At 36.9% G+C, this 27,151-nt stretch overlaps 1 protein-coding gene across 2 annotated transcripts in view; it reads left to right on the top strand.

The window, feature by feature from the left end:
- Nucleotides 1–3,142: 3,142 nt before the first annotated feature.
- The window catches only part of LOC135474993 (agrin-like), a 191,661-nt gene continuing 167,652 nt past the window's right edge, over nt 3,143–27,151 (top strand). For both annotated transcript variants that reach the window (XM_064754716.1, XM_064754715.1), the window contains exon 1: nt 3,143–4,077. In XM_064754716.1, the coding sequence (XP_064610786.1) occupies nt 3,492–4,077 (586 nt within the window). In that variant the 5' untranslated portion in view covers nt 3,143–3,491. The remainder of the gene's footprint in view (nt 4,078–27,151) is intronic.

Genomic DNA, 27,151 nt, shown 5'->3' with positions numbered 1-27,151 from the left:
GCATGCTTGGTATGAAAATAATGGAAAATGACTAAACCTTTGGCAGGTATATGGGTTTGATTGATGAATTTAGTTTGAAATTCTTAAGGCTATACAGCTGATAGCATTGCCATGTCAAGACTTTGACGGCTGGTTAGGATAGGCACCAGTTCTTACTGGCCATGGAGTGTTTGGGCAAGAGTTACATTATTACATTACGTTAACACTGTCGCTTGCGGAAAATTAATATAAAAGTCTGAAAACCTCAAATGGCTCTATGTGTACATATGGATTTTACCTGGACATTGCTTATTCCGGTAGATTGCTCGACCATAGTTTGGTTAACTTCGAATCACCGTCCAAAATCGGTCATCTTCATTCCATCCACCATGTAACGTCCTCTTCCTCAAAGTCAGTTCTCATCCTGTTGGCCTTCGACCACATCACCTTACGGTGACAGAATTCACAGTTATGTGTATTTGTCCCAAGTTTGAATGGCATAGTAATAATAATAATATACAACATAAGCTTAGCCTTAAGTTGCATATATTTAATGCCAGTGTCCAAGAAGTCGTACATTTAAATTCCCATGGATAAAAATAAGAAAAATAAACCGTGCTTTTTCCTAAGTGTAACTCTATACACTGATGAAAACAGCTGCCCAGTTTAATCCAAAGTCCTTTTGAATCAGTTCTCGGACAAACTCTTCTACGCGTGTATCTTCAGTTGTAACAATCAAGCCTTGTTAACGGGGAAGTTGATATTCCATTTTGCTTGTGGCCAATGATAATATGTACCATGGATATTTTAGTGAACACAAGAAAATGCCGCACACGCATTCCTGATTCTCGGGTTTCTGAAACCAAAATACTATCTCTCTTCTCGGAAAATGTTGTCCAGATTGTGGTGTGATGGGATTTTTGTTAGCTCTACAAACAACAAACGAGCTGACCGATCGACTTTGCTAAGAAACGCTAGAAATCACGTCTTGTTGTTATTCTTGACTGAGTACGGCATTCTGAACAACCGATGTCGGAGAGTGGAGAACTTCTGTGCATGCAAGGGGAGATGGGCTGTGCGCGCGGAATATATATTGCATGCATTCGAAACGTGGAGTCAGATGTGTTTCCTTCACATATTCTGGCTTAGATATGAATTACCATTGTCCTCATGCATGTTAAGTTCTTTATTCAACTTCTGTTGAAATAAAGATCTCAGAAAAGCATAAACTACAATGTTTGCGCTTGATGTCTCAGCAAGGAGGTTCATGCGATTATGCACTTATATATGTATACAGGCATCACAGCCGAACGTATGCAGTTTATAGGCCAATATTGTAATATGATTGTATATGCATGCATGAATGGAAAACCATTGATTGGACGCGCAGGCAGCATTCATGTATAAGGCTACATATAAGCATATGTATGGAATTTTATATGTACAGTTATAATCTTATTCTGAAAAAATACTCGTACTGAATTTTATTCATTTAAAGAGGCTATACCTACAAAATGATTATACCTTTCAAAAAATATTGGCTCGTCTACAGGTACGCGCGTTATCGTTTAATCTACGTATCTGATAACAAAAGGAAATAATGTGAGCTATTGGTAAAAACAGAAAATTGGATTCGCCTAGCAAATATGGATTGTCCACGAAAGCCTCTTTTAAAAATACACAAGAATACCTCCCTGGGTGGAGGAAAACAGTCAATGGCCGGTGTAAACTGCCAACCTTCGTCAGGTTATTGGCGAACTTTTCGCCAATTTGACGTATACATATATAGGCCTATATCATTCGGAACTCTTCGCAAGGTTCCGGTCGGCCGTCAACAATCCTGGGAAGGGTTTAGTGAAAAACATCTTGTTTTGTGGCATTTTAGACTGAATAAATAGTAAGTGATCATCTGTGATGGGTCATATTATTCAATCTTGCGCGAACACAAACATCGTTAATGAACAAGAAAAATACGTTAAATATTGATTATATTATTGAATTTTATTGAGTGTCGTCAGAATTATTCAGCTAAATATGCCCGATATATGCATAAGGTGAGTTTGAAGTAATAAATTGACATGTATCACACGTGTCACACAATTTAAAATGATATATACAACTCTCTGCCTGAGGAGTCTGAGGAGTGAAAAACGCCTATGTTCCATGTTCCGAGTGTATACATGCCATGTGCATACAGGCCTATATATTGGCATTGGCGCATGCCAATAACGGCCACACGAGTGTCTTCGATCGCTTGTATCACCAAATGTCCTGGGAGTTAACAGTGAGGGTGGTAAATGTACAAATCCCATGTCCAAGGCAGGGACTGAACCCGAATCTCGTGTCAAAAGGCAAACATGGTAACTACTTGACGACGACTCGCTCCCTTCAATCCTTTCTGTCTCTTCGTAGGCCAAGCACAGAATGTCTCCCTCTGCATTGTTTTAATATTATTAGGCTATATGTTAAATGTGATGACAACACAGCCTTTTGACATCTAATAAACTGCAACTAGCATCAATGCTTTTTTTCACCTAATTCTGCTTAATCCAAGGAGTTAGGTGTGTGCGAAATTTTCAATATTTATATGAGTAGTTAGAATAAAACTCTGACTGAGGTAGGCTAAACTGACAGGAGACCGAATTTGCCAACTATCACATGTCGTAGATGCTCTGGGTTTACTCTCTACACTGTATGCGTCTCACCATATTCTTCATGTCTATATACTGTTGAAAGTTTAGATCTCTGCATAGGGCCTAATACTTTCGCCTGGGTTTCTCTTTCAATATTTCCCCCTTGGTTTTTGTCTGATATTTTCCGTGGACAAATGACTGTTGTATCCAAGTAAACCACAAACAGGTCTAATTGGTGCGCTATCTGAACGCATTTATAGGCTTACGATGCCTAATTAAGCCAGCCTGGAAGTTGCGGTTTTAATTTGGTCGTATTTCCCATAGTGAACAAATGCGGTAATCCACTCAAGGCTATTTTTACAGCCCAATCGGATTTAAGCTCAAATTCGCCGTGAATGATATTATAATGATATCATTATACTTTACGCCTCGTGAACTTCAGTCGATGAATTTATCAATGAAAACGTGTACTCGTACGTCTCCGTCACTTTCACGAGGATACCCGAAGGCGAGACTGGCGATCCCGGTGTGTTAAATCAACCGCTGTCTGCCGTGCTTTAGTGGAACGAAGCCGTGGGACAGAGTTACGCACACTCTGTTCGAGTTTGTCTGTCCGCCTAGACAATTTTTACAGGTGACTGCCTCGCTGGATACTTTACTCAAGTAACACGGAGAACAGTTCGAGGAGTTGTTGAGAGAGTTTCTGACAGATTTGTAGAAATCAGAGCGACTTTTCGAAGTGGATTTGTACGGGTATTACATGTAGACGTCCCCCGCCTGGCGAGCGGCACCGTGTCAAGGCGGACAGCAATTTTACCTGCCACCGTCTCATGCTGAACTAGGAAAATTTCATCGTGGGAATTTGAACAAAATATCCTCATGGCCTCTTTTAGAAACCGGCCTGTATTCATGGCTCGAGGGTGGGATGTGTCTCGTGGCTGGTGTTTTGTGTTTCTTATTGTTCTATCTCTGTCACAAAAAACAGTGGCATTCCGAAGAAAGGTTGCGGAAAACTGCAATGAGAACACTTTGGAATCCAGGGAAGACTTGGCCAACGTGATTTTGTCTGGAACTGTGAAAAAACTTTACCCAAACGGCCACCCGGGTATGATGAAGGGAGATATCGAAGTTAAGCGCATTTTTAAAGGATTTAATGTCATTAATGAGTTGACTAACGATTATAAGAATTCCCTTTCTAATGCTAGAAATTATCGCGAGTTAACGGTTGACCGTAATCAGAACAGGGCTGCCAATGCTATTAAAGATGGGGCGCCCAAGAGGGGCTCTCACCTCATGCTGACAGTTGACGGGTTCGGCGACCCTGAACTTTGCGACACCAAAGTGAATAAGTTTGACACGAGAATTTTCCTACTAACGAAAGGAAATAATGGTGAATTGAAGCTGAATTCCAGTGTAGTGAGGGTTACTTTACGAAACTTGGAACATGCAGATGCTGTAGTTAAAGGTAAGCTTTTTTTTTCTTTTTTTTTTTGGACAGATCGATGTGCAGAGAACTATCCACTTTCATGTACACCCCTGTTTGTGTTTTATATTGGACTGGAGGGCCGGGGGGGGGGGGGCTGGGGGGGGGGGGGGGGGGTAATACTTGGAGCTCCTGGCATAAATGTAGATGTGTGTTATAAAGAATAGAAAACGCATTCCATAAAATGAACAAAAGATAAATGTAGAAAGTTATCATTTAATTTTAACATGGCACAAAGAAGTGACAGTTTGAGAAGCTGTAGACAGTACCAGGTATAATCTGGAAATAAAAAAAGAATGAATAAAATGCATACAGAACTTCAACCACAAAGAGGAATGTAATGAAAGGTTTTAATATGCTGACTTCACATGTAGTGTGATACTTAACACTGCTAACTGACTTTTAAGACCTTGAAAAACTCTTTATTTATTATTTTCTAATTTTTTTAAGAAAGCATTATTTATTAAAACTCACTTATAAATTTTTAATTTAAGCTGTCCCTGGTTTGTTCACATCATGAACATAGATTATCTTCTCGGAGGTTTCATATGATGTTTGCATAAACATATGTATACTTGCATGTAGGTATAGGCCTACATCATTGTATAATTATAAAAGAAAAAAAACAGGGTATTTGTTTTATATATATAGCATATAAGTCTACAGTGTATATGTACTTAATAAATGGTGTTTGACAGCTGGAGATTACTGTTCAGTTGATGGTAAATAAATGTAGATGTAGGTCAGTGTGTTGCTAAATTCATGAATTTACGAAATACCTGTACATACTGTTTAGATAAAGTACATGTAGCAGGCCAGCCAGTGTATAACCACTGTGATGAAATTTGAAGTGTCAGTCAAAGACATCTGAAATATTCACTCAACCAAGACACATGTTCTCTGCATTATCAGGTTTTAAACATTTTCAAGTCAAACTTTTGAAAAGACTATTCCTTAATTGAATAATTAATAAAATAAGCCGTTGTTTTGCACATGCACATTTGTATAGCCTACTTTGACGGCTCTATGCATCACATATGCTAATTAACAACTATTTCATGAATTAATATACAGTATTACATGCTACATTCTGAAGCATATACTGTATATCTTCATAATTAGACGCTAATAAGCCAGCCAAAAGAATAATAATGCACCCATGTGCATATGTGGATATTAATAAAATAATAAATTTGTAGCAAATGTAGATTAGTGTCAAATGTCTCAGTTACAATTAAAAATTTTGATAAATGTGTAAACTGCAAATTTGGAATTTTCCCTCTGTTTCACTTAGGAGGATCTATTGTACTTCACTGCTGATAATTGTTTGTTTATAAAAGACTTGGAAGATTATCATTTGTCATGACAATTGCTTGTAAATGTATCAGCAAGCTAGTTTGCATGTTTTTTTTTATCAGATACATTGCTATTTGTTTAAAATGTCTGTTGTGCATTTATCGTGAAGCCATCGCCTATAAACAGTATCATATCAGGCTGTTCCGAAGTGCACTCTAACCCCCTATGGTCAAAGCTAGGCGTGCGTTGTATGATGGGTGACAGACAGACTTTAGACACTGTCGTCAAATGGCCTCCTCCCCCTCCCCCCCCCCCTCACAATATCGTCTCTATTTACCTCCATGTCATGCTTGCTTTCTTTGGTCTGCTTGAACGAACAGAATTTTTGTGTGGCCTTGTTTGAAGAGCAGACTGGATTCTCCTTAAGACGAGATACCCGCTGATCCCTCCTTACATATTAAGCATCCAGACCAGGTTTAACTGCCATTTTATGTTGATAAGGGACAGCGGAGATTTAACCCCCAAACTTTGTCCCCTTTTTGTAGAATGACCCAATAGAGTGTCAGTCCATGAATTGTCAGCAGCTACAGGTATAAGGCAGCCCTCAGGCGCTTTGATCCCTACTCATAGATAACTTTTCCATGCCTCATATACTGGTTGTTAAACACCCACAAATCTGATGTTCTTACCTATGCTGCTGGTTAAACAACCCCTAAAATGTTGTTTTTACCTATGTGTTGGATGTTAAACAACCCCAAAGTTGTTGTGTTTTACCTATGTGTTGGTTGTTAAACAACTCCAGATCTGTTGTTTTTACTTATGTGCTGGTTGTTAAACAACTCCAAATCTGTTGTTTTTACTTATGTGCTAGTTGTTAAACAACTCCAAATCTGTTGTTTTTACCTATGTACAGGTGGGTAAACAATGCAAAATATGCTTTTCTTATACTACGCTGGCTGTTAAACTGTGCAAAATCTTTTGTTCTTAACTATACTAGTTGTTAAAGTACTCAAAACCGTTGTTCTTGCCTATAATGGAGGTTAAACAACTCAAAATCAGTCACTGTTATTTATACTGGTAGTTAAACAACTCTGAATATGTTATTGTTACCTTAACCCATGATTAAACAACCCCAAATGTGTTGCTCATACCTACTTTCTTTCACTGTTTTATGTGTTAAACAGCTTATATACAAGTATGCATACATGGTATGCTTGCTTTATATATCTGTTAAATTACCTTAAATTTACCTGAGTGTCAAATTAAGCAACAATCAGGAAAATAATGTAAATATGTAAATTCCCAAATTAAGTGTTAGCTTAGTGTGGAAAAGAAGATATATATGGTATTACAGTAGAAAATTAATTTGTAGAAGAAAAAAAACAACTTTTTTTTACATAGTTGTAGTTTTATACATAAGATATTAATAACTGTTACATAATGTGCATGCCTGTACTCAATGACCATAGAGTACATGCATGCAATTCTCTTCATACCGTGGCAATTAAATTAGAAAATTAATTGTTAGAGTTTTGTAATTGACGATCGGATATTGTAAAAACTTTAGAAAATGTAATCTGTCAAGAAACTTCTATTAAAACAACTAAGTGTGATTCATGAGGAGATTAATGGGAACAGTTGATTATTTTTATACAGATCTTGAAAATGAGTTACACTTTTTTAGTTTCCTGTTGAACTTTCACTTTTAATAGCCTTTGCCTTATATTTTATTCAGGTATAATAAGCATATTGTGCTGTTTAATACAGTATATCAAAATAGGTATTTGGCTAACAGGTAGAAAAGATCAAAATTTTGTTACACTCAAACTATATAGCATGAAAATAGAATTACCATGCACTGAATAATGAAATTCTACAACCTTTTCAACGGCCTCTGTGAGCAATATTTTGAAACATTCTGAGACAGAGAGAAATAATTTGCACAGTTTCATGAAGCTTGCACCTTTAGTGACACAAACGACTCATTTTTGGTGTCATTTTCATGCTGACTATGCATAAAATTCCACTTAAAAATTCTTTGAAGGTTGAAAAGGTTGAAGATTTACAGCATTATAATTATTTCCGTATCAGTCTATATTATAAAGGTGAAATTCTTAACATATTTACATGTATCTGTTTATATATTCTGCAAGGGTAATTTACATATTAAGTCAAATTATGCTGAAGACCATACTTGCATGCAAGCAGTACGTTGAGGGTTAAAATGGCTGGTTTCTATTACCAGAGATATGGTTGGATGTCTTGTTAGCTTTTCCTTTTTATTTTTTTATAATCCTCTGTAAAGTGTAAAAAAGATGGTATCACTCTAATAGTATGGTGGCAGGGTATAAACTTTTGGCATTATAAGTCCCTAAGAGTATCCCCTGAGGTATATACAGGTGACAGCAGCCTGTTGAAAATGACCACTACATCTCAGTTCCTGTGCAATGTGTGCTTCATTCTCAGTGGCAGTCATAAATAGTAGATGATAAAAATCTTAGGACAAACTTTATTCTGCCAAAAAAGTGTAAAGATTCATCAGAGATTTATGGAACTGAGTGTGAGAATGCACACATAAAAGATAGGGACATGCTTCTTAAATATCAATTTACTACAAAGTAATTTGTCCAAAAAAAATTTGCCCCAGCAATTCAGCATACATATCATAAGATCATGTACACATGCATTATAGATCGATGTATCCGTATACTCGTATACAATAGTAGACCCCTGGTATGTAAGTACACAGGTATCTATATACAGGTATATAATGGTAGATCGTGAGCACAGGGTTTTTGTTGATCAGACGACATTTTGATTGATGGTTGAACATGTTTAGTTCTGGTACAGATAGATCTGTGTTCTCAGCACATCATTCTCAGTGATATCTGATCAGTTCTAGATGTGTGGACATCTAGAAAAAAAAAAGCCTGCATTAATTTGAACACTAAAAGGGAAATCTATAGGGGTCACTCCTAGGCTCCCTAGTGTTATATTTTTTTTGTAGATCTTATGTCTACTGATTGGACATAAATAAGATACAGAAAATATGACTGTTGGAATGTTGTATTACTAAACGAAGCTACATGTACCAACAGTGTGAATTCATAAATTTAAGTAAAATACAATACACTAATTACTTGAAATTATTATCGGTATGAATATTTCTTGATAAGTACTGTGATAAATAAAAACATAAATTTGCGTTCAATTGTAATGGGGGCCTCCGTGGCTCAGTCGGTTAGCGCGCTAGCGCAGCATAATGAGCCAGGAGCCTCTCACCAATGCGGTCGCTGTGAGTTCAAGTCCAGCTCATGCTGGCTTCCTCTCCGGCCGTAAGTGGGAAGGTCTTTCAGCAACCTGCGGATGGTCGTGGGTTTCTCCCGGGCTGTGCCCGGTTTCCACCCACCATAATGCTGGCCGCCGTCGTATAAGTGAAATATTCTTGATTACGGCGTAAAACACCAATGAAATAAATAAATAAATCAATTGTAATGTCTTGTGAATTGAATTGATTTTATTCACTTGTAAGTAATGCAGTCTTTCATGTAAATATTTTGAAAACTTTGTATGGAGTTTAGTGTTGACAATAATATGCTTGACTAAAAAAAGCACAAAAAAGTTATTGATACATGTATGCATGTACATTTTTTTTTTCTATATGTACAAATAATAATATATAACTGGTATATTTAGATTGTACTCCGAAACAATGTTAGAAAACTTTAATACTAGTATATTTTACATACAGTGATTTACAAAAGAACTGGAAAATACATGTATATATACCATTTTAATGGTATTTCATGTAAATGAATTGAAATATCATTTGGCTTTTATGTACATTCTGACAATTAAATGTCTGTTGTAGCAGTATGGCAACTTGTGAACAGGACTATGTCTATGAGAATTTTTGTCCAGGTGGTGGGTATAATAAATATTATAGTACATGAATATAATTCTTTGAAACAGTTTATATGCATTCTGTGCTAGAAGGAGTTGGGTGTGGGCGTGTGTTTGTGTTGGGGGTGGGGGGATGGGGGGAGAGGGAGCTGAAATATAAGTGCTGCTATGGAGTGTACCTAGGGCTAGAAATTAGCGCTGGTCCAGTGGTTCGAGGCCATAGGGTTAAATGGAATTAAACCTGAATGACCAGCAGCTCACTGTGTGCTGTCATAATTGAAGTATTGTGCTTACAGGTACTGTAATGAAACTTAAGCTGAAATACAGTACTTATGAGCTTATGTAATTTGTAAATGCAAAATTAGAAATTGTTCTGTTTCAAGCAAGACCTACACTTGTAAAACCCAATGATTCGTTTCCGAAGAAATGAGCCGTTTTATTAAAGTGCTTGTTATGGCGGTATCAAGCGTGTCCTTTTCATTTTGTCAGGACCAGTAAACCTACTGTCGGACCAGTAGAACTCTGAGAATACTGTGTCCTAGCCATGAGGATTATCATCTTAAAAGGTTGTTACCTGCTCTCGATGGTTTTAGCTCCCCCCAGGTTATACTGAAAATCTCCCTGACATTAATGAGTATGTTACCTGATGAGGTGATTAAAATATGTGTGTGGTTATCTTTTTTGTTCCTTCCTAGCCGTAGTAAGTGGCTCTCCCAGCCCCCCTACCTTTAATCACACAGGTGGGGGGACAGGCGAAGAGGTCAACAATGTTGGTTCGTGTTAGCACATGTGTAAGCTGAGACGTCTGAACTAACGAAGCTCGAGAATACCTGTAAACCTGCCCTACCTGCGTTTGCTTACCTGCCAGATTTTACGACCCCCCTGAAGACACACCTTTGAATTTATATATAGACCTGATGCAATTAACAAGAAAACTTTGCTGACAAATGTCAATAAGGTCTTAATTGAGTGAAGAAGTTCGCATCTAAAGGCCTGTGTCAAGAGTGGGGGTGGTGGTAAAGTACGTATGTGTAAGAGCACCAACTAAGTTGTGGCTAATTTGTGTGGGTGGGGAAAGTTAAACAGTAATGCATAGGTACCACATTAAGTTATGTACATGCAATTCTTCACTTTCACTGGCAGGTGTAGCCAGGGTGTGAGTGGCAGTGTCCTGTGATTGGTGTTTTTTGTTGACTGCTTCTATGGCCTGTTGGTTAGAACGTCCACCTCGAAGTCGGGAGACATGGGATCAAACCCAGGTTGGGTCATACCAAAGACTTTAACGATGGTAATTGTTGCTTGCCCTCACTGGTGCTCAGCACCAAGAGGTTAGATCAGGGAAACAGGACTGGTTGGCCAGTGTCAGTATAATGTAGCTGGGTGGGATGTAATGTTTGGTGTCTCCTGCATGATTACCTCAGTGGTGGCAGCACTTTGGCAGCATGGGCTCGCCATGCCACAAGAAGACACAGTATATACACACACCTAATGACTTTTCCTCTTCATAAGACAGAAAAATTGTTCAGTACGATGTAAAACTCCAAGCTTAGCATACATGCATGTGTATATATATATATATATATATATATATATATATATATATATACACTATGGCAGTCACCATTATGGTAGAAGTAAACCGAATAGAGTAGGTGAAACGCATGGCCATCCGTAGGTTGCTGACAGGCCTAATCCCATGTACCACCAGAGAGGAAGCCAGGCTTGAAGACACAGCGACTGCATTGATCAGTGGCTGTTGAGTCCATGTGCTGTGCTAGCATGCTGTATATATATATACATGTATTTATTTTACACGAGGATGTCCTCGAGTATGGAACATAAAAGGGGACACATTACAGTTCTCAACACTGATGTGTACATGTATTCTACATGAGGATGCCCTCAAGTATGGAACATAAAAGGGGACACGTTACAGTTGTAATGTGTACATGTATTCTACACGAGGATGTCCTCAAGTATGGAACATAAAAAGGCACACGTTACAATTGTAACGTGTACATGTATTCTACACGAGGATGCCCTCAAGTATGGAACATAAAAGGGGACACATTACAATTCTCAACACTGATGTGTACATGTATTCTACACGAGGATGTCCTCAAGTATGGAACATAAAAAGGTACACGTTACAATTCTCAACACTCATGTGTACATGTATTCTACATAACGGATGCCCTCAAGTAAGAAACATAGAAATACACACATTACACATGTACAAGACCCAGCAAAGAGGAAATGAAAAGGTGCATATGAACTGAACATCTTTGATCATTATAGAGTAGCGCCCCCAAGATGTCCCGTGGAATCTGTACTATATATGTACTGGTGCATGCAAGCTTCAGAGGTTAAGAAATACATAAACTTTTTCATATCAACTAGCGCAGCATAATGATGCAGGAGTCTCCCACCAATGTGGTTGCTATGAGTTCAAGTCCAGCTCATGCCGGCTTCCTCTTTGGCCATGTGGGAAGGTCTTGCAGCAACCTGCGGATGGTCGTGGGTTTCCCCCGGGCTGTGCCCGGTTTCCTCCCACCATAATGTTGGCCGCCGTGTTATAAGTGAAATATTCTTGATTTTACGGCGTAAAACACCAATCAAATAAATGAATAAATAGAATATGTCAAAGAGATTTCAGTTAAGTTAGTTTCAATTTAGAGGGACTACAAAATGATAACAGCTATTATGCGGATAGTTTAAGAATCAGACGGTAACATGTAGCATTTCCATCCACTATAAAGTGTGGCTCAGTATAGGCAGCCATTCAGTTAGAAGTTTGCATTTATCACTTCTCGTTAAGAGTTTTCTGTGATTTAATCAGCTGTAATAATTATTCAGTTAGCTCTAGCTGTGCAGTTTGGGATGTTTGTATTGATTCTGAAATCTCCCTAAATGAATTTTGCTTTTGCTTTCGTTGTGTTGATGTGAACGGAAGATCAACTGAAAGGCAATCTAGTGAGCAAATCTTGCTTTGCTACCATCATAAAAATGTCCTCAGTAGCACACTGAACTTGTACCGTAGCTACACAGTCAGCTCAATAAAGCTCTCATTTGTCCTGAGCCAAAAATTGCATAATTATGGCAGTATAGCAATAACAATGGTAAATCAATGATTTCAGGCTTCGTGGACATGTGTAGCTTAAAAGGAATCCTAGAAAAATATTAGTCCAGTATTTGATTTGTGGGTAATATGGTACAGTCGTGGTGGGTGCCCATCAGACATGTGCATTACCTGTGTCGGCTATGTGGCTGGCAGAGCATTGGCAGGTTCATGTTACAGCTATTGACTCAATCTCCATGCTTTGAAGTTGCAAGTAAACTTGACAGTTGCCTCATACTTTGCTTTAATTAGTTGACGTGTTTTCTGTATGACAGTATTGCATGTAAATTGTGGCATTATATTCATTACCTGTGGTGGGCATCGAGCTTCTAGATTGATTAGATGTGTAGCATATGAGCATCGTGGAGTATGGGGTGTGGGTGAGGTAGACAAGAATGAGTTAATGCATGGTAACTATACAAGTGCATACATCAGGTGATAATATAGAAATTAATGCAGTCAGTCATCAAATCAATTAATCAGTCTTTAAAACAGTTATGTCCATTATTCCTTTCTTCTGGTTTTTCCTCGTTATCAAAAGAAAACTGTTTTGTAACTTGAACTGAACAAATTGAAATTCAAATTATAAAGATTACGTACATATGAAATACAGAAATATATGTGTGAAATGTACATGCACAACATTGATATAATTATAAAATACAAGTACATGTATACAAAATCTGAAAGATTACATTTTTAGGTAGATAGCTGAGTTTGCTAAATCCTGTCACCTCCCACCATGGCTTACATGCTGTATATCTGTACAGGTGTAAACTTGAACATTCTCAACAGGTGTCCCACAAGTTATTAGACTATTTACTTCAGACCCAGGTGATTCCGCAGAGTTCTGACATTTTTCCCAGCTAATCTATGTGTCCGCGAGGTAAGAATGTCTCGGCTGGACTCCTAGGGACGACTCCGAGAGGGTTGAGTGCAAATTCACGCTATGCCGACACAAACAGTGTTGATTACCAGGAGATACAGGCAAACTTACGTCACATTTAAAGGCAAGCCTTTGCACACACCCGAAGCTTGTCAGGAATGTTATTTGAGGGTACTTACCTTAAACAATGTTTAAACACAACAAAATACTTACAGTACTGTCTGGACAGTTCTGTGATACTGAAGTAAAATTGTTCCACAAAGTGGAGTCTGTGTTGTACATGTATGTATGTACACAATCATAGGAACATACAGGTACATGAGCATGTTTTATAAATGTCTCCAGTCTCTATTTATGCACCTACTGGAATTCTTCAATCTTTTTGCATGTTTGTAAGGTGTTCGTTCAAGCATATTCCTGAGGCATAATGCTGTGTAGACTGATAAAATTATCAGTCTACACAGCAAACCCTGAAACTGGCTAATCCAACAAATGTAGTTTTGTCTCTAACATCAAATGATAAATGTGCATAAATTGCAGTGAACGTCGCTTCAACATATGTGAAAAGATTGAGGAATTAGGGTATATTTCATAAATTAGGATGTATAAAGCCTCATTATTAGTAGTAAACCATATGCACATTGGAATCACCTACTGCCCTGTATTTTCCATGACAACAGTTCACTTAAAATCCCTAATACTCAGGTAGTGCACGTATAAACAATATGAAATTTTTTGGGATAACTTTAAAGACAATTCCCATAAATCTCTTTTTAACAACAAGTAACATGTAACTTTGGAACATAACAGTTACAATGAACCACCTTTGGAAGAGCTTAATTAATCACTTTTTAGTAAGTCATACTGTAAATATATACAGTGTACATGTATATTATGGGTAATGGCACAGAGGGCTATCAGTTTTAAGGTTTACAGGTACTGTATGTGTATGCATGTAATTCTAATTAAATTTTAAAAAAAACAAAAGAATTAAACAACTTAAGATTAAACTCTTGCCACACAGCAGGTTTGTCATGATACATGATTTACTAATTAATATGATCTATTTTTTCTTATCATCTCGGAAATTAGAAAGTTACACAAAGATCCAGAATATAACGTAATATGATATCTTACATTTGGCAAAAAAATCCTTTGCATGTCATCAGCATATATATTGACTGATTTTGTATGTCCTAGTTGTTGCCATGCACATGTTGCACCTGAATTTATGAGCTGACAGATATTACATAATAATTCAGATACAAGACGCTGATTATAATTAAAATAATTAGAAAAAAAAGTTCATATCAAAAGGTGGATTTTTAATTGTGTCGTATGATTTACTTGGGGTTTTTTTGTTTGATTTGTTTTTGTTTTTTTTTCTTTTTTTTAGCACATTTGAAAATATCTTCATAGGACTGTCTTTAATAGCTGTACATTTGGTTATGAAATATGATCCTTTTTTGAATGAGTGTATAATAGATGTACATGGTCGTTATAATTATTAAAGTTGATATGAAGTGTATCAAACCTATAGTTGAAAAAGTTTTTACAGTAAACCGATGTTTTTTCTGTCTCTCCTCTGTTTGACGTTGATCTATGAAAGTGTGACATTCAGTGTCAATAATCACATGTGAATTCGCAAATCTTTTACATGTAACATTATTATAGTATGTAATCAAGCCCTGTACACTTAATTACCTCATGTATTCTTACTATAGCCGATCTGTCTATCATTGAGCATTGAAGTAGTGAGTTCATATCCAGCACGTGCTGTTTTGGCTGCTGCTTTAAGTCAGCTGGTTTGTCCTGGTATCTTGTGAAACAGTGTTAAACACCACTCAGATACATACACTTTGTCAGATAATAAGATAAACAAAATAATTAAAGAGGGGCCTCCCTGGCTCATTTGGTTAGAGCGCTAACGAAGCGTAAAGATCCAGGAGCCTCTCACCAATGTGGCCACTGTGAGTTCAAGTCCAGCTCATACTGGCTTTCTCTCTCCGGCCGTACGTGGGAAGGTCAGCCCAGCAACCTGCGGATGGTCGTGGGTTTGCCCCGAGCTTTGCCCGGTTTTCCACCCACCGTAATGCTGGACGCCATTGTATTTAAGTGAAATATTCTTGAGTATGATGTAAAACACCAATCACATAAATAAATAAATAAACAAAATAGATAAATGAGGCCTTCCTTGAAAATTCTTTGTTGGGCATAACCCGGACATTTAAAAAAAGAAATAGGGTTGATTAGTAGACAGTTGGCAAAAAACTGGGATGTTAAACAGAATAACAATGAGAGAGAAACAAAATTCTGTCAAAATCTCAATAAACATTCAATAAAAAAAGAAACCCAGGCTTTTTTGGTAGCTTGATCAGATTATGTCCCACAAACATATTTTCAATGACCACCTGATGGTGTGGTATTTTAATTTCATAAATGTTACATAATATATACATGTAACGGCAAGAGCTAGTGCCTGCAATATCATCAACCGGATTGCGCCAGTTCATGCCATTCACAGTGTAAGCTGGATATGATTATCTGGTGTCTACATATATACATCACTGTAGCAGTGTCCTTAGTGCACTGGTTGTCTAGCTCTGGCAGACTATCACTGGTGGTTTTGGCTTCATATAGCACACATAATTAAACCCAGTTGTATTTCATCAACAGTTTGGCTTGTAAAAGAGTGCACTTTTGGAAACACGCAATTAAACTAATACTTTTGAAGCCAGTGCTTTAATTTTGCTGATAAATTTAAGACATGAGACAAATTTCACAGAAAAACAAGTGACATTGTAATGTGGATGAATCAGAATCAGAAAACTATATGTGAAATTACTAAGTATTCAGGTTTTTGAGTACAGCTTGTAACAATGGTCAAATCCATGTATATTGTATATTGGTTAAAAAAAAAAGTTGTTTTCCTACCGTATTTTACCGTATTATTGATAAATGTATGTAACTTATATATTTTACTGAATATTTTGCACTGTATATCAAGCTCCATTGGAGTCTCAAAACAACAGACTTCACAAATCTAAATGTGGTAAGAATTAATGTCTTGATGTCCATGCATGCACATCAGTGTGTAATCTGCAATGCTCAGTCCTCCTCCTTTGTTAGCTGTGTATTAAACGTCCTATTGTTTCTGTCTGTAACCCCTCTTACCGTTTTTATAAAGGTCATGTGACTTCTCCTGCTCATAAGCCGCTGACAGTATAAAAAACATGTCAAAAAGTAATTATTTTGACCTGGTTGACAGCTTAAAGGACCTCTGTTTTACTGTCAGTTTTTTCCATGTGAACACCAGTGATAACCTAGCTGTTTGCTAGTTGAACCTGTGCCATAGTTGCCAGGTACTTGTACCTCAAGTACACAGTGATCTGGTATATAAAGTGACACTGTGACAGTGCACAGAGAAATTTTATAAAATGCAACTGCTTTCCGACAGCTTTTAAGTCTGTGAATGAAAGACACTCTTATGAAAGTAAACTTTTTAATGGTAAACAATCATATTTTTGTTAAATTTTACTTGCTCATTTTAATATACCTTGGTTATTTCGAGTGGCCAACAGTTTGGAAACTTGTTTTCTGGTTCTAAAATGGCTCTGTATATTTTCTTATTGGGGTTTTGCCTCTATATGTTGGGTGATATATTTATTAATTTGTCATACTCAAGAAATTTTCTCACATACAATGGTACATGTAGTTAGTTTTTTTGAATGGAGGAAACCACAGTGCCTAACTTAAACCATCGACCTTTGGCAAGATAGTTAAAAACTTTCCCACTTGTGATGTATAAATATACCCACCATTTTGGTAAGAGACAAGTGGTCTAAAAGAAACACTGGACTACGCGAACAGACACATGTGCATTGTTGACCATTATTGTAACCAAGATCCCATGAATTGTGACAGCAGGGGAATATCAATAGACAGTTATCTATCCAAGGTCGAAATTGAACGCACATTTCATGTGGCCTATAGCGACTGAAAGGCAAGCATCTTTACCACTTGGCCGTATTACCCACTTCCTGTTAGATCAGATGAGGTGCAGTTAAGTTACATGTAGGTTAAGTGCAAGGTTAGGTGAAGTGCAGTGATGGATTATGGGAGGTGCAGTGTTTATTAGGCTAGGTGAAGCGCAAGTTAGCTAGGTTGAAGTGAGGTGCAAGTTATGTTAGGTGAGGCGCAAAATAAGGTTATGGAAAATGCAATGTTAGGTTCTGTGAGGTGCAAATTAGATTAGATGAGGTGCAACATTATGGTTTCTTACTCCACTCTTAAAACTGTCAGCTTTGTTATATGAGGTGCAAATTAGATTAGATGAGGTGGAACATTATGGTTTCTTACTCCACTCTTAAAACTGTCAGCTTTGTTATATGAGGTGCAAATTAGATTAGATGAGGTGGAACATTATGGTTTCTTACTCCACTCTTAAAACTGTCAGCTTTGTTATATACCTGACTAATCAAATAAATACAAAAATACCTGAAATATATGAACCTGTAGATGTACATTCAGCATATGATGTCCTGCAGAGATGATGTATCTGCAGATACAGACACTTTTAGTGATGGACCTAAGACCTTAAAAGAGGAAGTTATGACTTCCTTGCTTGGCGTTCAGCATTAAGGGGATAGTGCAACGACTGGTTGACCGGTATCAGTATAATGCCTCAGGCAGGTCGGCTTACTTGCCTTCCGTAAGTTGTCTCACTGAAGCAGCACTAGATAAAAGAGAGGCGGAAATTTCTTTCTGCAAAAAGGAGGCACATTACACGTACATGCACTCTAAGAACTCCTTCGTCGTCATAGAACTGAAAACTTGTTGAGTACGACGTTAAACCCCAAGCACTCACTCAGTAGCGATGGTGAGCACGTATAACCGTATGAAACAGTGTAACTTGTCAATAAATGGCGTTATAGTCAGACAGTTGAAACATGCGGTGTGTCCCAAGGTATGACATTAAAAACTCACTACCACAAAGTTTTGTGAAAATGGGCCTTGGTCTAGCTGCAGTATACATGCAGTTGTCAGTGTTTCTTCAGATAGTTCAAGTGTATGGTTTAAAACCGAGCCTAGTTTGTCCTCTTTCTGAGTATACATGTCAGAGGAGGTGTGTAAGCTAGGAATATGTACATGTATGTACCCACTATACTTCTGGTCTCATCAACCCTGTAGCTTCTCACCACACCACCCCCTGCTAGGCTGGTCTGCCCACATTGTCCCCTGCAGACAGACAGTTACTTTATCAGACTGTTTTCTGACAGCCTGTTCAAACCGCCTTTGTAATGCCTTGATAACAGACAGCATTTCCACCTTCTATATACAGTGTACATGTACCATAGTATCTGTAATAAATCTACTTTAAAATTGTTCCGTAAATCTCTAAAAGACTGGGAATTCCATGAAGCTTTTTAGCACAGCTTTATGTTGTTGATGAAGATAAAAATGAAAGGGCAAAAACATTTTATCAACAGTGTATTAAAAATGTCAGCGCAAATATAACAAATTCTGCTTGTCACATTTGGGATATTTTGTTGTCAGCGTCTCCAAAAAAGGTATATATTTGTACCCTTATATTCTACAGTACTGTATATGTGTAAAAAATTTGTAAATTAGAAATAGCTTAACCTTTGAAACCTGTGTGGGATCAAACAAACGTGTGTATATACCTCTCAGAAAATCATGGAAACACTAAATAACGCTTAATTGTACAGTACACTGAGTACATCTGCACACTGTGTACATCTGCACCCTGTGTACATCTGCACACTGTGTACATCTGCACCCTGTGTACATCTGCACTACATGGTATCAACAAGCTAAATGTTTACACTGGAAAGATCTGCTTGCAGTAATAGTGTGTTTTCTGTTTAAAAAAAAGCCAGAGAGATTAGAAAGAACCGGTGTTAGATGGACACATTTAATATTCCTGAACCTGTTTGCAATTTTCAGTGGAATTTATGCACATTTTTCATTTGATTTTGGAGACAAATCCTATATTTATTGGATTGGCCAAATCAGGGATTTAAAAAAAAGTATGATTTTATCAGTTCACCCAGAATAATGCCTTCAGAAAGTGCTTAAATAAACAGCTTGCAAACTTCTTGTTGAAGAATTACAGTAGTGTAAATTTAAAAGTCAATTTTGAGGATATTTACATCTGTTTGGTTTATTATGTGTATGGCTTGGGTGGTATAAAATGGACCTCAGCTTTATTTGCGGGGATCTAGGGCATCAGACAGTAGGCAAATACAAGCTCCCAGGACCCCCCTTTCCCCCTTTATTGTTCTTCTCACCTTAGAGTAAGGCAGTACAAAACTGCTCCAGTTTATACATGTACACCTGTGAGACTGTATTAAGGAAAACCTTACATAAAACTGACTGGCCAATTAACCTTTGATGTACCAGTACTTACTTTATTCCAGTCCATGTCAGTTGATACATAATAATCGGCTCATGTCTTCTGATTTGGTCACAAAATACTGGCAATACAAATATAAAGACAGTATTTAATTATGATTTGCAGATTGGTTCTAAATCTAGACCAGCTGAGATTTTCACCTGTCTGAAGTTCCAAGACCTTATGTTTTTGTACATTTTTAGCTTGTTTGTATGAAGTCCAATAACAGTTGATGTTAAAGCAGTAAACGTTGAGGGGGATATCTTAAAAAGTACATCATGTATTGAGATAGGGCTTCGCATACGTGTGAAACACATTTAGTATGAGTGGAATGTTCCATTGTTGATGCCCAGTGTGGATATTAATTATTGTAAATGACTAAATTCACAACTTAGCCACTTCATTGTGTATTGGAATCAATGATAAGGTAACGACATAAAGGGTGGTGTCTCCAAAAAGCACTGCATTTATTGATAAATACGATAAATGTGAAGTGCAGTAACAAAAAGAGAGGGATGACCCAACTGTTTGCTTCAAGTTTCAGTTTGAATATTGGCTTCTGGTTGGGTTAGGAAGAAAAAATTTTGTTCAAAAGCAACGGGAAGAAAATCCTTCCCCTCCCCCCCCCCCTCCCTTTTTATGCTTACTGTACACGTACTGACGATTAACAAGTACCTTGCTATGTTCACAGTTCTGACTGACCGCCCCAAAGAACATATCACGGTTTGACGGCAGTCAAGCATGTCTTTTTGTTTGATGATACATAGTTATCTAGGCAAATTAAGGATCATCTGCTCAACCCACTTTCTGCAGGTTGCGTGTTAGACAGTACAAACAACACCCACTTTAGGATAATCATGTAACCTGTCACGCTGCAGTATATCTGATAAGTTTTCTTTTGTTTCCACCATTCTTCTGAAACTCCCTCTTGGATTGACAACAGAGCTATCTGTTATCAGTCCCTTCCTGTGATAGACATGACGTGGTTTTGACAGACTAGATACTTGGATCACCCTAGACTACGCCGCCTCGGAATGTGGCAGAAGAGCAGCATTGTTCAGAATGTGTCATGTAACATAAACATGGACTTTTATCTACTTGTATACTGATACCAAGGCTGGAATTTAAGTCAAAAAATGTTTACATGCACAAGGTACAACTACATGCTCATGTTAAAAGCTGTGTTGCACAGAAGGTAATTCACTCGCACATGTAAAATTGAATTTCATATCATATAAATTTATGTGAAGAAAAGTTTCAAATTCACTTACTCTAAATTTATTAAGTCATGAATTCAGGAGAATTTTTTCTGATGGAGATATGATATTTAATGAACAAAAAACTTTCATGAGGTATCAGGTTTATTGCCTGCATGCATGCTCTAGATTGTCTATATACACAGTACACAGGGTGAAAGGCTGCATATACAGGTATGCACCCCATATATTGTAACCCTGGACATACATGCATTGGAGTTCCTAGCAATCCCAGGAAGCTGTATAAACAAGGCAGTGCGAGGGAAGGTCTGGCAGCAACATGCAGGTGGTCGTGGGTTTCCTCCAGGCTCTGCCCAATTTCCTCCCACCATAATGCTGGCCTCAGTCATGTAAGTGAAATATTCCTGACTACAGCTCAAATAAATAAACGTGCCATACAAGGTGATGATTATAAACTATATAATAATATATATAGTATATACTAAACTTTATTTGTACAAATGCTTTGGACAGTGTAAATTAGGTCAAAGCTGGTGATCTGAGCTGAGGCTCACTCTTTATACTATTAGACAAGCAAGCAGTTACATTGAATGATGTATTGAGGACAGAATAAATGTTTGATCCTTCACATGGAGGAAGAATCCCCTAAATCTCACAAAATTTAATTAAAATCACTAAATTTAGGAAAATGGAAACAGATTTCTCAGTATAGATTTTATGTTACTAGGTCATGACGTTTCACTTCACTCCATCAAAAGTATCAGATGGACAGGATTTGGGTTGTATTTTCACATGTTCGCCACTCCATAGGATCTGAAAATGCTAGCCCAAACTGTTGACTTAAATTGTACTTATGAAAGTGCTTAACTAATGTTTACTAGTTAGTTTTATTGTAAAGATCTAAGAATATCTATTTTGAGAATTGCCAAATATTGGGTGACATAATTTAGTACTATGTTCTGATCAGTGTTGAGGAAGTTTGTGATCAATCATTTGAACAGAATTCTATGATTGATCTTCCCTTCCGCCAAAAAAAAAAAAAAAAAGATCTACCCACCCTCTTTTGTTATAAAGAATGGGTAACATCAAGCAAAGAATATCTTAATTTTGTCCTAGGGTAGTTAGATATTTTTTTTTTAAAAAATCAATATGGCACTATTACAGAGTAGTTAGATCTGACAAAAAACTCAAAACAACAGTAAAAAAAACTCAGTATTTATGATAGGGTAGTTAACATTTTGACGTCTATGAACCCCTGATCACCTGGACAAAGTTTGTAGAGAAAAGTTTTAAATGCAGTCTCTATATAGTATACAAGAAAAGTTTAAATGCAGCCTATATATAGTATACATATGCCTGGGATTGTATGCTGTGTGTTACACTTCTGGTGAATTTCCTGTTATGACGGGTACATTTGATAATGTCATTGACCTGTCAGAGTTTTGACAGACACATGTTTATTTTCAGTCTTTTTGTGGGGTTGGCTGGGGAGGAACAGTGTTTAGATATGATCATTACAGAATCTGTTGTCACAAATTTTGAGAATTATACACTAAATGAGTTAAGAAAAAATAAAAATATGTGCAAATTACTAAAAGAAAAATGAATTTGACGAGGATGTACCATTGTCTCAGAAGAATTAATGATAGTTTATTGGCCTAAATTATAACAGGTCAGGTGAGGTACAAATAAAGGTTAATGTCGAGGTTTCGGCTCCCTAACAATGGGGCAACATGTCCAATCTTTAAGCATGGCAGCTTTTCTATACAAAGATAAAACTACCCAGACATTATCAGTATTGTTGTCAATTTTCGACACTCAAATCCACGTTATAATTCAAGAGTTATTCAAGAGAGAAATTATGAGGATTAATCTAATTATGTTTTCTACTATTTTGTCTGTATGTGCCACACCATGTTAAAATTGGCAGGCTGGCCCATCCGTGCTATGAGCCGATTATATCATATCTTAAGCAGGTGGTGTTCTTTTGTTGTATCTCAAAACATAGGTGTTACAAGGCATGATGTTGATTAGCTGGTATGACTAGAGTTTAATGTAACAAACATATCAAGGTTTTGGTATATGTATATGTGGCCCACCTTTTGTGATATACTGCGATTCACAGGCCTATATGATGAATGAGGTCATGAGTTTGAAGGTAGCTCTTGCTACTTCGTTCATGGTTAACTCCTGGAAATTTGATATTCTCCACCCATGAGCCTTACTGAGCTGTCAACAGTTATTAAACGCTGTGTTAAAATCCTGTGAAATAAATGAATTCATAAAGCTACACACTGAGCAAATTTGACCTCATTTATTTATTAATTTGATTGGTGTTTAGACAAGTGTGAAGACATGATTTTGTATTGCGACAGTTATAACAAAACCAGGGCTTCTTTTCATATAGAATAAAATGAGAACTGATGTAAATTATTAGCTGTTGTCATACATGGTTATACACTGTAGGTTTATTATAAAACAAATCTCACTTATTGATCAGGTAAGATGAAATGCCCCGTTAAATATGTCATATTAAGTTCACAGGACTTTTGAGAAGAACTTGTCATTTTACACGTGTATGTACACATATATATGTATATGATATGTAATATGTTTGCCTGTTCTGTCAGACTGAGTATGTTAATTACCAGAGTGACATAATATATTTTGTCTGCTGCATTACCGGTAGCTGACCAAAGCACATTGCTGATCAAGGCACTGTATCCATTGTTTTCTTGTCAGATTTTTGATTTGCTTGAGAAGTTTTGTGGGGGTACTTAAGAACTTTCATTCAGAAGTCGTGTGAACTTTATATGACATATTTGAAGGAGCATTTCATCTTACCTGATCAGTAAGTAAGGTTTGTTTTGTAATAAACGTACAGTGTGTGTAAGCTAAGGCACAAATACAAGTACTCATTGCAAACTCCTTTTCAGAGACACAACTTGTGATAAATTACCCCCGGTCGATCTTACAAAACTGTAGCCTTTTATTGCATGGCGACAGTTGTAATCGACCAATGGCATTCAATATTTTCATTCACTGCCATTCTCAATTAACCTCGCAGACGCCAGTGTTTGTAAACCCAAGACCTAGACGATCATCAGCCAGCAGTGGATTCTCCCCCAACGATGGACTTAGCATGAACCCGCCAAGAAAAGACTGTTAGCAAACATTGAGCTAATTCACTTTTCTTGTCAGAACGTGTGCCTGTGACAAGGGGCTACTTTATCCCCTGCTTTCTTTCAGCTCCATCAGGATTTCGTCTTTGAAATATATTTCTTGTCTGTTTCCACAGTTGTCTTTCATTTATACACGTTATACAGACTGACACATGAACTTGTATATATTTTCATTCACTAAATTGTTCAATACAGAGTCTGTAATGTTGTGTATTTTACAATGTATTTATTTTAGGCTTGAACATTTTCTGTATTTATCAGACTATCCTCTTTTGTTAGTATACTGTATATGTGCCAGAGCAAAAAATAAACCAGTACTTAAATGATTTGTAAACACTAAATAAACTGGTTCAAAATGTTTTATATATGACCCCTTCTTGAACTATCAAAAGCTAGTGTATAAAATTTGGGGTGAGCTTTATATGTTAAAACAAGTCTCCACAGCTTCAGATTTGGAAGCCATGGACTGAGCATTGCAGTCAAGTATTAAGTTTAATTGAGGTAAAAAAAACCTTACGAATTGACTCCTGAAATCATCAAGGCTCTGTTGGTATGTTATTTTCTTGCTGTTTAATACATAAGTTTGGGGCACTCGTATGTATATATATATATATATATATATATATATATATATGCAACTTATGTGAATTAACCATTCACTCTAGATATGGAATAAATACTAAAGTATGTAATATGGACATTAAATATTTTCTTCTATACTCCTCCCCTCCCCCTAAAAAAATTATCTACTTTTTATATGCTTATTTATTAAAGTTTCAAATATTTCACCATTCTTTGCACTTTTTCATAAATTACTAAGTTTCTGTGAAGTGTTAAACTGTGAGAAATTTGGAATACTGCCATCATTTCTGTGGGAGTATTTATAACAATTTTCATGTATAAAAATTCATTTAAATATGGCAGATTAAACTACAGATGTGTGTTCAAAGCTTTAGAAAATTATGGCGACAAAGTGTGTATTTTGTAGGGATTATTTCATAATTAACCATGCATTTTAAGTGAAGAGGCACCCTGTTTATTTACGCTCGCTATATAGGAATGCCTTAATTTATACGGTGTACAAAGCATCAGACAAAATTATGGCTATTGAGATGGGAAGCCTGTTAACTACCCTGGAAATTGGTTGATGAGATTATTATTTGTGGTGCAAACATTCCGCTATTTGCATAATGCCGCCTCTGCATGGCCCAGTACTGCCTCCGTGGTGCCTTCATTCAAGCGAGTCCCTGATTAAGGAGAGATGCATGGTTCCAGAATAATTCTTGCTGTATAGATGTTGTTGACGATTCAGAATATATAACTGCAGCGCTCAGAGAGCCGTTTCCTCTATGTAATGGCCACAGTATGGCACTATTGCCTGTAAATATTAACAGTTGTCTGGATCATCTTTGTGGACAAAATTTGAGGAACAATTTATCCATCTTGTATTGAAAACATCTCATAGTTAATTGGCTTGGTTGTGACATGAGCAGTTTTGTCCAGGACAGTGGTTTTTCTCATGGTTCTGCCTGATTAATCGTGACACAACACTTATCTTGTCTGTAACAAGATAAAGAATTTTACTTAATTATTTCTGTTTATTTGATCGAGTCTGACATAATTTCAATAATATTTTGGACATGCATGTATGTGTGATGTCCCACCCTGTAACATACTGAAACCGAGCCAGCCAGTAGGCTACATATATGATATTCTACTGTACAGACGTGAATTTTAGCACCAAAAGTAATGCCGTATTTTGTGATTTATCTGCCTCTAAAAATGCATTTTTCATGAAATTTTTTACGGAAAATGCTGTAATTAAGCTTGCTGGTGCTTTATTGTTACAGTAGCAAAAGGTGTAGAAGATAACATGATTAACTAGAAGTCTGTTCAAAAATGTTAGATTCTGCTTCTATTATTAAAGGCATATCATTATCATCATTACAAAGCCCACTGTTAATTAACATTCAGATGGATCTGCGGAAGATGAATTTGTTTAGTGCATGTACAAAGAAAGCTTCATTATTTCATTCTCTCTTGAGTTTCCCATGCCATGCAGTGTTAATCCAGCATAGTCCTGGTTATAATTGGCAAACAAGAGTGCACAGTGAAATAGAAGCCTTGTGTAAATGAATTTTAAAGTCATTAATTGTCAGAGGTCATGGCAAAGTCACATGATCAATATGTGCGTGAATCTATCCCAGTGAAATATCCAGTGTTGAGAGACGTTCATCAGTATTATTTGATTAGGACGTGTAATCAGTGGTCAAATTAAGGTCAGTTGGACAGTCGATATTTGAATGTGTAATGTGTAGTTCAAGTTCTCTGAGCACACCGTCTTTGTTACAAATCTTGGTCCTTCAACCATTCTAATACATGGCGGAAATTAGTATCTGTATGGTTTGTTTCTTGGATTGTTTAACTGCTGGCTGTTGGAGAATGTCCAAGAATCAATTGTACGTACTTGTGTGTGAAACCATTATGGCAGAGAACATTATGCCCTTCGTCTGTCATGAGCTGAGCTGATAAGCCGAAAACTTTGCATGCTGGAAGCTTAAAGAAAAGACAACTATTAACCAAATTTATATGTGCATCTATGAAGTATCCAACATAAAGTTTAAAAAGCAAACCGTTTTTTGTGTGATGTTCAGTTGCATAACCAAGATATCACAGTCCAAAGTAAGCCAATTTGCACATGTTGAAAAACTCAAAAGTGCTGCCTTGTCATCAGTATTTCTAACCAGGGATGAGATATTGCTGTAACCCAAGAAAGCAATTGTTTCCACAGTGTTGATGAAACCCCATTTTGGTTTGAAGCAAACATATGGCATATGCCTTGTAAGAATTCCGTGTAGAAAGCTGATTTATAAAGTTACTAAGCATGTTAGAACAAAATGACTGTGGCCAGTCAAGACAGTTTCCCATACTCTCTTTTGTTTTAATTAAGGTAAAATAATTTGTTGTCTCCTCATTTAATCTTGGTCGTGATTTAAACATCATTGTCCACGTGCTGTTGAATGAATGCTTGACCAAAAT

The sequence above is a fragment of the Liolophura sinensis genome, chromosome 9, assembly GCF_032854445.1.
Source record: "Liolophura sinensis isolate JHLJ2023 chromosome 9, CUHK_Ljap_v2, whole genome shotgun sequence".
NCBI classification, from domain to species: domain Eukaryota; kingdom Metazoa; phylum Mollusca; class Polyplacophora; order Chitonida; family Chitonidae; genus Liolophura; species Liolophura sinensis.
Note: the sequence above shows the minus strand (reverse complement) of the source record. Positions and strands in the feature narration are given on the sequence as shown.